We start from the raw sequence: 14,716 nt of genomic DNA, 5'->3' as shown, positions 1-14,716 counted from the left end.
AAAAAAAAGTGGGGTAAACGAGTAGTCAGATGTGATGGTTTAGACTCAGAAGGAGGATGGTAGCTGGCATACTACAACAGGGGCAGATAAACATAAAAATTTTTAACCATCCATGCAGATCCAAGACAAAAAGATGTAAAATTTGCAATGGGTGACCATGTTCTTGAAGGTTTCTCCTATGAAAAGGGTTATGAGATTTGAAAAGAAAAGGCAAATTGGCACTCCGTTATATAGGACCTTTTAAGATCATGGACATAGTGGGAGCAGTTGCCTATCAGTTAGAGTTGCCACCAAACCTTTCTTATGTCCACCCAGTATTCCACATTTTTATGCTTAGAAAGTATGTTTCCAATCCTTCTCATGTGCTGTGACCAGACACAGTGGAGTTAAATGAGAATTTGATCTTTAAGGAGCAACTAGTAGCCATAGTAGACTATCAGATGAGATAACTTTGGTCAAGGCAACTCCCTATGGTTAGTCCCGTGGAGGAGTTAATCTATGGAGGAATGCACTTGGAAGTTAGAGCAGGATATGCGCAGCAAGTACTTATATGCAACTATGTGTTATTGTTCTGCCTTGTGTAAAATTCAAGAGCGAATTTTCTATAAGGGGAGAAGAATGTAACATCCCTAATTTTTAAATAATAATTATTATATATATATATATATATATATATATATATATATATATATATATATATATATATATTATTCTAGCCTTGGTATTTTGGACTTCGCGTATATACTTTTATTTCGTGGAAATTCGATCGTCGCCTGGATCTGTAATTTTGGGCCGAGCAGATAAGCTGCTGAAACTATTTCAGAACCGGGTCAAGATTATAGGCTACTCCACCGTTTTTAGACGTTCTGGACGCGTTCCAGTTGTCAGATTTGGCATAAGTAAACTCGAACTCTACATTACTCAAATTTTGCCCTGTACTGGGTTAGAATAAAATTTATAAAATATTCGTGGATAATAAGAAAATTATAATTCCTATTGCAATAGCCTTATAATATTGTTAAGGACCGCGGGGCAGGTTTATAGAATTTTAAAGTTAGTTTGGATAGTTTTTGAAAAATATTAGTTTCGAAGTCTTATAATTGAGTTGTGGATGTGTGATTTATTGATGTAGAAGTGCATTTTGAGCCCCTTTGCAGATTGGGTAGGTCCTAGGTATAAGGAAAACTCTGCCGGATTTTCGGCATGACTTAGGACATCTTTGGTCTTTTTTTAGTTTATATTGAGTCAAATGTATTAAATAATTATAATAAAATTGTCAGGTGAGCCGGGACAGCCTTCCTCCTCTGCCCAGCCACCACAGTGACTTCGGTTAAGTCTGTGAGTAAAATATTAATTTTAATTATAATTTCAATATTATTATATGTTCAAGTATGCCCATACATCACTTATAAATATGTATCTATGTAGTTAAATACTAGGCACGTTTTATATTATATTCATAATTATTGAAGTGCCATGGATGTTGTTTGTGGTAATTTGGAGCAGTGTGTGTGCGTGGCATACGTGTGGTATGATATTGGATATGGACAGGACGGGTAAACACGGCTTGAGAGACACTCATTGGGACTCGGTCCTTCTGGGTAGACACGGCATGAGAGACACTCGCTGGGACCCCACATTTGGTTTATTAAGCGAAAGTCCAGCTTGAGAGACACTCGCTGGCAGAGATTTGATTAAGAGGGCTGTATAGGGGTCAGCTCCCATATATGTATTGTTTAATAGTGTTGGGTGTGTGAGTACTCCAAATTGTCTTTTTACTATTATGATATGAAAATATTAATAATGTTACATTTCACTCCACAGGGTGCATTAGCTTTAGATAGCTATAGAGATGGTTAAAATTAATATTTTACTCTCTAAGTCGAACGCTCACTCCTGTTCATCTATTTTTCCAGGTTACAGGAGAATTAATTGTTGTGACTAACCTGCTCTTCTCCTTCCAGGTCCATTAATAGTATTTAATATATTTTGTACAATTGAGTTAAATTTTAGACTCTGCATGTATTAGAAGCACTTGTTTTTATTTTGGGCCTATATTATAAAAGTTATGTTGGACCTGTAAAATTATTAACTGTATGCATGATGGGACTGGATGAGGGAGCTGAGCTCCACAATTTATTATATATTGTGTTTACAGGTTGGGCGAGTTAAAAACTCCCCGTTAAATAGTTCATTTTATGGCTCGACTCTGTCCGATTGAATTCTTGAAATTGAGCCCAAATGGGCCTTAGAGTTGGGTTGAGGAATAATTAGGCTTACTACGGGCCTCGGGAGCTTTAGGCTAGCCCAGATCCTAGTGCCGGTCCGGCACATAGGTTGGGTAGTGACACCGGCCATGAACGACCCCATTAATAATTTATTTGATTTTAAATTGAATTTAAAAATTAATATAATTATTTAAAAATAAAACTCATATCTTCCCAAATATGGTGGGGGACCACAGATAAAATAAATGAATATATTATTAATCGAGTTTAAGCAAATTTTTTCTATGGTTAAGTAGTATTTGGTTGCTAAGAAAAAGAAGATTTTTGCTTTATAAAAAAGGGGAAATTCTTACTTAGACTTTGTCAATTATGATTCTAAAACACGCCAAATATGTTGGGACCCATGTATAAAATAAATGAATACATTACGAATTAAGTCTAAGTTTGTTTTTTTCCATGGATGAAGTAGTATTTGGTTGGTTGCTAAAAAAAATAGAATATTTTTGCTTTATGAAAAAGTAGAAATTCTTACTCAAACTCAGTTAATTATGAATCTAAGACAAATCAAATATAGTGGGACATACTTATAAAATAAATGTGTAAGATTGAGCGTTTATCATTTTGTCACGAGCTCAAACTATTAGAAGAGGTGTAATTCCAACCACTTATAGAGTAATAGACCAAGCGCTGGGTTGAAAGGATCTAAGCAGGATGCTAGCTCATTAAATTATCCTCACTAGGTGCCAACAATCCTCCCTTCCCATCCCAGCACCTGCCAGGGATTTAAACCTATGACCTCAGCTTTGATACCAATTGTAAAATCGAACATTTACCAATGTGCCAAGAGCATAAACTGTTAGTAATGACGTAATTCTAACATAGTAGCCCAAGAGTTATGAGTGAAAAAGAATCTGAGCAAGATACTAGCCTACTAAACTATCCTCACTCAATATTAACAAAAACATTTTTTTTTTGGAAAGTAAAATATTATTTTTTTATTACCAAAAAATAAAAATTAATTAACATGAATTCTCTTCCTCTACATATTCATCTGCATTTGCAATAATTCATGGCCGTTTGCAACAGAGATGATGAAGTTCCATCTTTGTTCTTTGGCCTATTGATTAAAAAAAAAGAAATCTTTTTGCATTTTTACAATTTTATTCAATGCTTCCAATTTTAGAAAAATCGGTTAAAATTTCAAAATATATAAAATTTTATCTACAATTTAAATTAAATGGAAGAGTGTGCTCATCAATGGGCTCCATTTGACACGTAAACTAACCCGCGTGAATTGACTTGACCTAATTAGATAATTAGTTATAATTAATTAAATTTTTGTAGCACTCTAATTAATTAATTAATTAAGTTAGCTAACTGTAATTATTTAAACTAATTAAAATAAAGAAATAATTTAAATAAAAAGAATAAAAAGTTAAGATAATAAATTCTTAGATTAGAACCAATTTCTTCTCTCACACCACACGACTCGCCCTCCTTGCCTCCCCTTCCTCGTGGTCCTAACCTTTGCCCTTACCATACCTCGCTTGAGTCCTGACGCCTCTACCCTGCGTGCTAGAGTTGATCCCTTTCTGCATGCTAGATTGCTGAACAGTTGATTGAAAATTGATTCATTCTGGTTTATGGGCTATTCTCTATTATTAGATAAGATTGTTAATTGTTAATGTTCTTTTTATTATTTTTTATCTATTTTAATTACTTTAAGCAACTATAGCTAATTACTTAGATTAAATCAAATCAATTAACTTGTATTAGTGTATGTGTCAAATGGAATTCACTGAAATATTAAAATGAGGTCTGCTCCTCTCAAATTAATTTTAATTTAGAAAAAATTTTATATATTTTTAAATTTTAATTAATTGTACAAATATTGAATTAAATTAAAAAAATGTGAAAAGATTTAACTTTTTTGGTCAATACGTCTTTTTCTTGGAATTAAGAATTAATATAATTATTTAAAAATAATTAAAAAAGCAAAATGAGTCTTTCACCAAATAAAAACAAGTGAAAAGTAATTAATGGTGGACAAAGTGTGGGAGCCACGTCTATTGGAGATTCCACTACGATACTCACGTTTCACCTAAAATGACAGAATGGTCCCCACTTGCTGTGGCCCCAGTAGAAAGAGTGAGGAGATTTACGACATGACCAAAAAAGTCAAATACAATAATGAGACTTGCAAAAACTACAATAAAAAAATAAAATAAAAAATAAAAATAATCAATTATTTGAGAGAAAGAAAAGAGAAGTTGCCTTTGCCTTCAACCCTAAGCCCACAGCCAATTTAAGGAAGAACACCCTCCTCTGATTTCCATATCTTCTCTCTCTATCTATCTATGTATTTTTCCTTCAAGTTGCAGATACTCTCTTCTCTCTCTTATCTTCTCCCTCTAAATCTTCTCCCTCTCTCTAAAGTAGATTTTTCCATGATGAGGTATTTTCTTGCTGTGTTCCGATTTGGATTGATTGTGTTCCGATTTTGATTTGCCATTTTGGTCAACGTGTTTTAGTTGCTTCTGGAAATTGTTTTTCCTAATTTTTGATGGTTTTTAATTTATTATTTTTTTTTTGTGGTTGTTTGGTAATCGAATGTAATCAGACGACCAGAGTTTTCTTCTCTGAAAAAAGGAGCTTTTGTTTTCTGCTATCTTGGTTGTAATAGTTAAAATCTTTTGTTTGTTTTTATAGATTATTGGGTTTTATTGGTTGTGGATTTAAATTCTGCTTTGTAGGGTTTTGGAAACTGATGAAGCTTATTTTGCTTGATTGGATCTTCGATAGATTTTCTTTTTAGTTAGATTATGTCGTAGATGATTGGTTTTGTTTTGAATCACTGCCAGTTTTTTTTTTTTTCTCAGTTTATTTTGTGTTCTATATCTATTTGGACTTGTTCCTTGTTTCTCCAGGGCCATTGGTTGATTGTTTAGAATTAGATTGAGAAATTGTTACTGGAGACTATAAATTAGGTTTGCTTTATCTGATAGTAAATTGAAACTCTTCCTTTCGTTATATGATTTTCTTTTTCCTGTTTGACTTGCATTTTTCATCTTGAATGGACTGAGAAGAACATAGATCTATTTTCTTTCCTTTTTTCTTTGGTTGCCTGCAGGTTGATAGGTTACTGAAAGACTGTCAGAAATTGCCTGATCATTAATATCATCAACGTGGGATAGAGAAGCCACTTCAGATATATTTTGGAGGAATTTATTTGTCTAACAGAATCTGGAGGCATGCCTGTATCAGGAAACGACGAGGTGTTTATTTTCTTTCTGAGTTACTAAATAAGATTATAAAATATTCAAATTGTTTGCTTTGTGAAATCTGCATATTGATTAATTAATCTTCTATTGACAGACTGCTGTTAAATCCCATGCTGGGCAGTCTAGTCTTAATATTGCAGGTGTTCCTATGAAAAAAAGGAGGTTCATTTGGCCTACTTCATCTACCCCTGAAGAACAATCTTCACTACCTGTAGAAAATGATTCTCTAGAGAAACAAGACATTAGCCCATCTCCGGATTCTGAATTGGTAAATAAGAAACCTTCCGACAATAATTTGTCAACAAATAGTATTAACCACTCAAGTTATAGAATTGAAGAACCAAGCGGGACTCTGTCTGACTCTTTGGCTAAGCTTGATAATGATGAGATGCTAGCGGCACCAGAAAAATCGGCTAACATCCTGGTAAAATCAGCAAAAACTGGGTTGACTTTAGCATGCAGTAAATCTGCTAACGTTTTGGTAAAATGAGTAACTAAGTTGTATATTTTTTTTCTGCAAAAACATTTATTTTGGTGCTTGCTTTGTTTATTTATTATTATTATTATTTATTTTTTTTTTTTTGTGTTTGCTTGTGTGCATTACAATTTATTTGGGTGTTTTTCTTAATGTTCTTAAATGATGATTTTTTTAATTGATGTAATTGTGGTTTGTGGTTTTGAAGTTTGAGTTCTTTCTGGTGATGGCTTTTGAAGCTTATTTTGTGTTTGGATGTGCTACACTCGAGATCTGTTTATTCACCATGATTGCTTCCTTGAATATTAATTTGTTAATTTTCTATTGGCAGACTGGGATTAAACCCCTTGGTGGTGTTCCTATGAAGAAAAGGCGGTTCATTTGTCCTCCTTCACCTGCACGTGAAGTTCAATCTTTACCAGCTATGGAAAATGATTCTCTACAGAAAGAACATGATAGCTTGTCTCAGGAGTCAACTCCTTCAAGTGCTAGTGTTGCAGGAAGTTCTTGCTTATCTGATAAAAACAAGAAAATTTTGCCCGAGGATAGTAAGATGCTTCCTGAAAGCATTGTGCAGACCAATACTATAAACCACTCAAGAGTTAAAATTGAAGAACCACACCATACAGTTCGGTCAGATTCTTTGGCCAAGCTTGACAATGTGGAGAAGCTTGTGGCAGCAGAAAAATCAGCTAATATCCTGGTAAAATCAGAAGAAACTGAATTGAATTTAGTTCCAAATAAAGTCCCTGCACTTCATGTTAATAAAGAGATATTTAACCAGAAAATAGCAGAAGGAAAGTGCAAAGAGAAATCTATAGTTTCTGGGAATCCTGAATTTTCATTAGGTTTGAAGGAACACGGTCTCTGTGCTTTGGAGGATCAAAGACATGATGGGAATAGTTGTAATCATGGAAATGTAGAACCTGTTTCTTTGAATTTGTCTTTAAGCCATGGTGAAAGGAGTACCCAGTGTAAAATGGATGATGTGCAGTCAAATGCTGACACTGCTAATATCTGTGCTGACAGATCAAATTGGGATTTGAATACGACAATGGATACTTGGGAAGATTCTGTTAGTGATGTAGTTGTAGGTCAAGTAACAGCTGATGGGCCACACATGGTTGGTGTCACACATGATGTCGAGCCATTGAAATTAACAGGGATGGTTGGAACCGGTGTTGCTACTGAAAAGAATATTGTTGAGAGTGAGTGCAGATCTAGTTTTTCTAAAATATCTTCACAATCTGGCCAACAGTATAATTCTGAGGATTCTCTTCATTTGCGCCTTAGTCCATCTTTTCATTCTTTTAACAGTCAGGAACCTTCTAGTTCATCTGCTAATAAAGACTCTCAGACTGCTATTCCTAATATTAGCTTCCCTAGAGGATTGTTATCAGCAGGCAACACAGTTAACCCTATAACCATAAAATCTGAACCATTTGATGATAGTCTCAAACATGATTCTAGCAGAACTAAAGCCAATCCAACGGTACCATTAGATTTTAGAGCAGTGTCAGTGAAGTGTGAATTAGTTGAGAAGTTTGCTCAAGACACCATCAAGGCTTTAAATTTTAGCACTGAGAAACCAGTTGATGCTACACCTATGAAATCTGAACCATTTCATGAGGGTAGTTCAGAAACACCAAAGACAACAGATGGGATGTCACACCAATCAGATAAGCAGGTGCCACATGGTGAGGATACCAGAGGACAATCCACTTGTTCAACAAATGAATGCATTCTACAAGGTCAGGACATGATAGGACAACCCACTTGTTCAACAAATAAACATGTGCTGCAAGTTCAGGATACTGAAAGACAACCTACTTCTTCAATGCATGAGCAAGTGCTGCAAGGTCACTGTAACATAACAAAACCTACTTGTTCAATAGGTTTCTCTGTGAACAGCAATGTGTCAGACCATTTAGGACATGGTGGGGGTGATGGTGATGGAGGTGCTCATTTTAACAATGAGGCTTCTAAGGAATCATGTGAGAGTGTTGGGCAGCTTGCTCCAGAAACTAGTTCTTTGCCTGTGAGCCACAGTGTTAATGAACTTAATGGTTCTGGTGCAGTGAACGATGCAGTTGCTGAGAAGAAAAATGTAAATGACATTGAACAATGCAAATTCAAAGTCATGGATGAACTTCCCTCTGATCCACACCGAAATGGTGAGGGTACTGTAAGTGATGAGGAAAAGATTAATTTGTCAGGTGATATGTTAGAAGAAGACTCGTATGGCACTGAATATGAGTCTGATGGCAATTCTGTGCCCATGGATATAGAAGACGACGGTCGAGGGCAGGATGACTATGAAGATGGTGAGGTCAGGGAACCACAACTGCATGGTGTAGTAGAGAGTCCTTTATGTGCGAAAAGAAAGGACATTAGTCATGGTGATTCTGACGGTAAAAAGGTGGATTCTGCAGGGCTACATGCTGATGCTCATCCTACTTCATCCTGTGTTGATGGAAAGGAAACTAATGCAGAAGAACCTGTGGAAATCAATAAAGATAATGTTGAAGAATGTATTGACATAATTCTTGATAAGAAACCCATTGATGATGCCGATAAAGATGTTTCTAGGGAAGAATCATCAGCAGTTGAGATCTCGGTCAGTGGAGCTGATAAAAGGAAGGTAGTCGAGACCATTAGAAGAAAACCACTCGACTTATCAGCAAATAAAGATGTTATGAAGAGTCTTGGAACTGAAAAGTCATCAGATCAAGCAGTTAGTGGAGGTCAAGGAACTTCGGTTGCTGTTGCTCAAGGAACAGATGAGAATGCAAAGACCAATGATGTGGAACAAAATGATTCATCATTACCCAATGTGGAAACATCAATAAATGCTGATGATGCAACTAAGGATGCCAACAGTGGAGTTAATCATAGTAGGATTATAAATCTGTCTATAGCTTCTAACATGTCTTCTGCTGTTAAGTCAAGATATATATCAGGCAGGCCATTATCATTGCACCCTGGAAGAGAAAGATTACCTGATGTACCTCTAGAGGGAGACAAATTACATCCTCGAGGGAGGTGATTATTCATTATCATTAATTGTCATTCAGTTTTTCTTTTTTCAAGGCTTATGTTTAGTGTTACCTGATTTTATTCATTGACAATTTATTCAGGGATGAAACTTATGAGGGTTCCCGCAAGTTCTCAAGAGAAAGGTATCAAGATCAGTCATCCAGAAACTCTAGATGGAATTATGTCCACGGTAGAGGGAGGCTTGCTAGTAGGATTGACTCTATGTGCAGTGGTAGAGATTCTGAACGTGATTGCATTCCCAGACATAAATATGCGTCTGTTGTTGCTGCGTCAGATGCTGAATTCATGAATTATAGTATTGGACCAGATGGTGCATTTGTTGGTTCTGTTCGGGGAGGGAGAAAGCTATTGGAAGATGAGACATCAATTTTCCGTCATCTTTCCTCAAGGAGGCGCTCCCCTGGAGGGAGAGATGGACCTGCCTCGCGTGGGCTTCCAATGGTTCGAAGAGTTCCAAGAAGCATTGGTGAAGACAATTCTGAAGTTGTTGGACTAAGGCATGCTGATAAGATTATGAGGGGATTTCCAGATGATGGTGAAGGACATGCATATACACGTCCCCAACCTCCCTACGAGGGATTAGATGGTCGTTTTGTACAAGGGACTAGGACCTTTTCTTCTGTTCAGAGAAGGGGTCTTCCTCAAATACATTCAAAATCTCCAATTAGATCTCGTTCTCCTGGTCCATGGTCATCTTCTAGGAGAAGATCTCCAGATGGGTTTGGAGTCCACCCAGAATTGCCCCACCGAAGGTCACCAATTTACAGGATGGAGAGGATAAGATCACCCGATAACCCAGGTTTTCCTGCGGAGAGGGTGCCTAGGAGGCATGGTTCCCCTTCGTATCTGTCCCGACCTGATGATTTGAGGGAAATGGATCCTGGTCGGGATCATGGTCATCCAAGGTCTATCATCTCTAATAGGAGCCCAACTGGCCGGATTTTTCTCAGAAACAGTAGGAGATTTGGTGTTGCTGATCCTAGAGAAAGGGCAGAAAATGATGAGTTTTATGAGGGACCCATGCATCCTAGCCGGTTTCATGAACTTGGTGGTGATGGAAATGGTCAAGAGAGAAGGTTTGGTGAGAGGCGGGCACCTGTTCGTGCTTTTAGGCCTCCTTTTAATGGTGCTGATGGTGAAAATTTTCCTCTCAATACAGAGGATGGCCCTAGGTCCTTTAGGTTCTTCCCTGAAGATGATCCGGATTTCCATGAACGAGCTAATTTGAGGGGAAGGGAATTTGACAGACGGATCAAGAACCGTCCAGGAAATGCACCTAGAAGACCAAGAAGCATTGAAGAACAAGAAGGAAATTACCGGCATGGAGGGCAGGTGTTGTATGACGATAGTTTTGATGATATGTCACGAGTGAAGAGAAAAAGATTTTGACTAGATTAATTTACATCTGCAATATTCTAGATCCAGGACTGCTTAGTGGATATGAGGAACCGGAAGGCAGAATTAGTTCTGGTAATTACAGCTAGATATAGGAAGTTGCTATTCTGTTTGTGGTTCTCAGCCACTTTGTTAGTGTGATATGGAGTTATGGATGCTGGGTTGATTTAAGACCACATACTATCAGATACTTGCAACTACTGGATGATTGATCTGTCTTGTACATACCTTGGATCTTCTTACAACTTTTCTACCAGTTATTTGCTAATTCTTGATATTAGCAGCACTTCTTCAAAAGTTTCATTTGAGCAAGTTTTGTACTGTCATGATTATGGTGGCTCTTTATATATTTTATGGGTCATTTAGGTGAAATATTTTTTATATATATTCTGTGGAGATCCTCGAGCTTCTCAAAGCATCTTTAGCTTTTTGTGCTGATTATTGTGCTTAGTTGGCCAGAGCAGGTATGCTACAAGGAACTATTTGAACTTTGAACTAATTTTCAAGCCATCAATGGAGCTCTATTGAACTCTGGAATTAGCTAATTCTTTGCTTTAATTCGATTTTTCACATTCCTCTTGTGATGTGGCAAAAAGTATGAATCCTTCATATCATGTTACCAAATTTGTGAAATCAGTTGATACAGCTTTTGCAGGGGTGCTGATGGCCAGAAGGTTTTATTAAGTGTTGCTCTCTCTCTCTCTCTCTCTCTCTCTCTCTCTCTCTCTCTCTCTTTTTGTCCGCCTTCCTTGTTATGTGCTTTAATTGACACAAGAAATTTGCAGGTCCATTACTGCTTGTAGCACTAGAGCATTTATAACTGTTAGGTTCTGATGATGGCTGGTGGGCTGAGATGATTCAAGTGGGGAACTTTTAGATAGCTCCTTATATTTTGCATCCAAGGGTCCTCGTAGTTTTACCTATTTTTGGTTTTAGCAGTTTAGATGTTGGCAATTTTGTTTGTGAAAGGTTATGCTCTTTGAAGAGACGATGGGCAATACATGTGTCTGGGAGTAGGCCTTCTTAGCTGTGACATTTTTCATTCTTTAATAGGTTAAGCATGTCACTGGCTACGTTTGTGGTTTCATCTCATGATGATGTTTTCTGGAATTCCTGGATCTGTTCCACATTTGCCAATTGTGGCATCTTATTTAGATTTCTAAGAGGTTTACTATCTTCTCTTTGTACTTTTAAGGGGAAACATCTATTGAAAATATTAGCCTGGTTCAGCCTGGTTCTTCATACTAGTGCTTTTGATTCTCTGCTGTAGCTGTAACTTCCTTGCCTTATACTGCCATCAATGGAACAAAGAAAGGGGTGATTTTGAGGCATATCTCAAACACAGGGATATTGATCAAGTGCAATGGAATAAAAGGTCAAATCTCCTGCAGTTAGATGTAGATCATGTACTGTTGCTTGTGGATCAGCAATTTATCATACGATGGTCATCATCATCATCCTAGTGCTCTCTCATCTTTCTATAACTTGTACTGTCAGTAACTTTTACAGGAGGAGGAGTAGCAGAAATTAGAATGAAGGAGTTGATATTCATATAGCCAATGGATTTTGACACATGATTTTCTCAGTTTTGAGATTTATAATATGTAGGAGTATCTTGGGTTTGGCATCTTCCCAGTGTATTTCACCCTTATTCTGGGTTATATGTTGATAGCTACGAGTCAATATATGGCATTCAATGTGGACTGGATATGTTCCTAGTTGACTTATGGAATCCATGTTTACTGAAAGGAAACTTCTCAAATTTCGGCCATGTAAACTTATGGGGAGAGGTGACTTGTGCGATCTTTTTGAGCTATGAGTAGGCATAAATGATCTTTTAAGTAGCAATCTTCATGGTGATTTCTGGAATTTGGTAATATAAATCCTCATCAGGACATTTGCATATTTGCATTGAAGTTGTTGCAGATAGTGACTCATTGAGGAGTGAAGTCGTGCCCAACCATGTGTCCTTTTTCTGTTTACACTTTCAAAATACCAATAATTTCTTGGAAAGTCTAAACGTACGAATTAAGATGGGGAGCCAAAGATGTGGGATTCATATGAGGCCTAGTCAAAGATTACAGTTCCATGCTTTGAGGGATGGAATCATGAATTTTTGTTAAATTCACTTAGTGGATTGGACTTTTTCCCAATGCTGGACTCAGGTATTCCAGCGCAGGGATTAAGGTAATATATGAATATGATAGACATGAGTCTTTAGGTTGCAGTCTCTTTTCAAACTGAAAAACTTGGCAGGTTATGCAAGTGCTAGGATATAACAATGAGATGAAGTGTGGAAGGGATAAAGTTTTCTGAAAGCAATTGCTTGGAGTTTGGTCTAGGAACAACTAGCAGGGTGTGGAACTTGTCGTGGCAGGATAATTGATCCCGTCTCCAGCGTAGAGCATTTGTCTTTTGTCATATCAAGCTTGAGTCATCAAGCACAATTATTATCAAATTAAGCCTATGAATGTCCAAATTTTATTAGTAGAAGGTTAAAAAATTAAAGGTTAAATATTATCTTTATAAATTAATATTTAATGAGATTAATTATTGACTTAAGCTTTTCAAGATTAACATTTTAATTCTTCAAGAATAGTAAAAAGATAATTTAATCTCTTTAAGCATGAGGGTTAAAAGTAAAAAGAGTCATAATTACTTATTAATATTGTATCAACAGCATTTAAGAGAGTGATTATTCAAAGGGAATAATTATTTTGTTTATTTAATTAATAAGTTTTTTTTTTTCACTCGGGCAATTGATAGGAGTTTTATGCACTCTAAAATCCCATCGAATTGTTGGGGATGACAAATCACATCAAAGGTTTGGTGGCATATGCTTCCCAATCCGATATGGTGTTCCAGGTTTGAAGATTTCCTTGCGTGTGGACTAATTCAAAGGCTAGTGACCCGCCAGACCACTTACCAGTTCCCACCTCAGGTCTACTCTTAATTTTTCTGTCAGGAGCAGACCATGAGAATGGCAGATACGTAACAGATAGTGTTTGTCTGTTAGTATGTACGGTCACCGTTGAAGTTTTCAAGTTCAACAATCACCAGTCACCCAATCAAAGAGAAACTAGCATTCTTGGGCACCAAAAGCCACAGGTTGTGGTCCACAACTAGCAAACAAACAATGCCAGCTGTAGAGTTGCTGATGGGAGTCAATGTTACTTTCAAACTACCAATGTGAAACCTAAAACTGCAAGCGTGAATAATGGAAAAATGACAGGAAATGATTAGAAAAATCAATTTAGTAAAAGGCTCTTTAAAAATTTTAATTTAAATTTAATTAACTTTAAAAATTAAAAAAATAAGAAAAATGAAATTTTTTAATTTTTATATTTAAATTAAAAGTTAAAAAATTTTTGTTTTAAATTTAAGAAATTAAATTTTTTAATTTTTAATGTAAATAAAAAAATAAAAAAATTAGTTCATAACTTTTAATTTTTGAATTAAATTGATCTTAAATTAAAAATTTTAAATTAAATTAGATAAAAAATTAAAAATAAATTAAATTAAACTTCTCTAATAATAAATATAAGAGTTAAATTGAACATTTTACCATTAATAAAATCTTTTAATTGAGAATTTTATATGGTGAGAAAAATTAAGGGAATAAGATTATTACTCTCATAATAATATTAAAATTATTTTTTAAATATAACTATTTTATTCTTATTGCTTAAAATCTTATCTTTTTCTATTCAACAAGAACTCTAAAATTGAATTTTTTTTTTTTAAATCCCAAATAGAGTATGAGAGTGTACTTCTCCATATTTGCCTTTGCTAAAAATCCTTTTTCTATCCTTTGAAAAATTATTTAACCTTTCATTCCTTCTCTCTTTTATAGTCAATGAATTATATATTATTTATATATTACTTTTTTCTATTCAATAAAAATAGCATTTGGTTCAACTCTACCACAATTTGAAATTCATTTGAAACGAATTCCACTATTTTATATGAAACAATTTAAAATGCAGAATTTAATTGAATTCCAAATAATTCATGTTTGGTATAGTTACAAAATTTAAATTTATTTGTCTTTCATTTTCTAAACTACCCTTAAGAGTAAATTAAAAAAATTATAATTTTTTATAAAATTCAAAAAAAATATATACCTAATAAATTTACAACAAATAACAAACATATAAACCCAGCTAACATTATACTTTTAATAAATATGAAATAAATTCACATACCTCCTAATATAGGTATTTATATAATAACACAAATAGTATCATTATTAAGTGTATGATAAGCTTAAATATTAAAAA

General features: G+C 35.2%; 1 protein-coding gene across 1 annotated transcript; it reads left to right on the top strand.

Annotated features, from left to right (window-relative positions):
- The first annotated feature begins 4,494 nt into the window (after positions 1-4,494).
- Positions 4,495-10,981, top strand: LOC110670528 (uncharacterized). The gene is made up of 5 exons (XM_058133499.1): positions 4,495-4,683; positions 5,359-5,503; positions 5,604-5,933; positions 6,316-9,026; positions 9,122-10,981. Exons 2-5 carry the CDS (start codon positions 5,480-5,482, stop codon positions 10,428-10,430), a joined length of 4,374 nt encoding a protein of 1,457 aa, XP_057989482.1. The 5' UTR covers positions 4,495-4,683; positions 5,359-5,479; the 3' UTR covers positions 10,431-10,981.
- The last annotated feature ends 3,735 nt before the right edge of the window (positions 10,982-14,716 follow it).

Source organism: Hevea brasiliensis, chromosome 14, assembly GCF_030052815.1.
Source record: "Hevea brasiliensis isolate MT/VB/25A 57/8 chromosome 14, ASM3005281v1, whole genome shotgun sequence".
In the NCBI taxonomy this organism is placed as follows: domain Eukaryota; kingdom Viridiplantae; phylum Streptophyta; class Magnoliopsida; order Malpighiales; family Euphorbiaceae; genus Hevea; species Hevea brasiliensis.
Note: the sequence above shows the minus strand (reverse complement) of the source record. Positions and strands in the feature narration are given on the sequence as shown.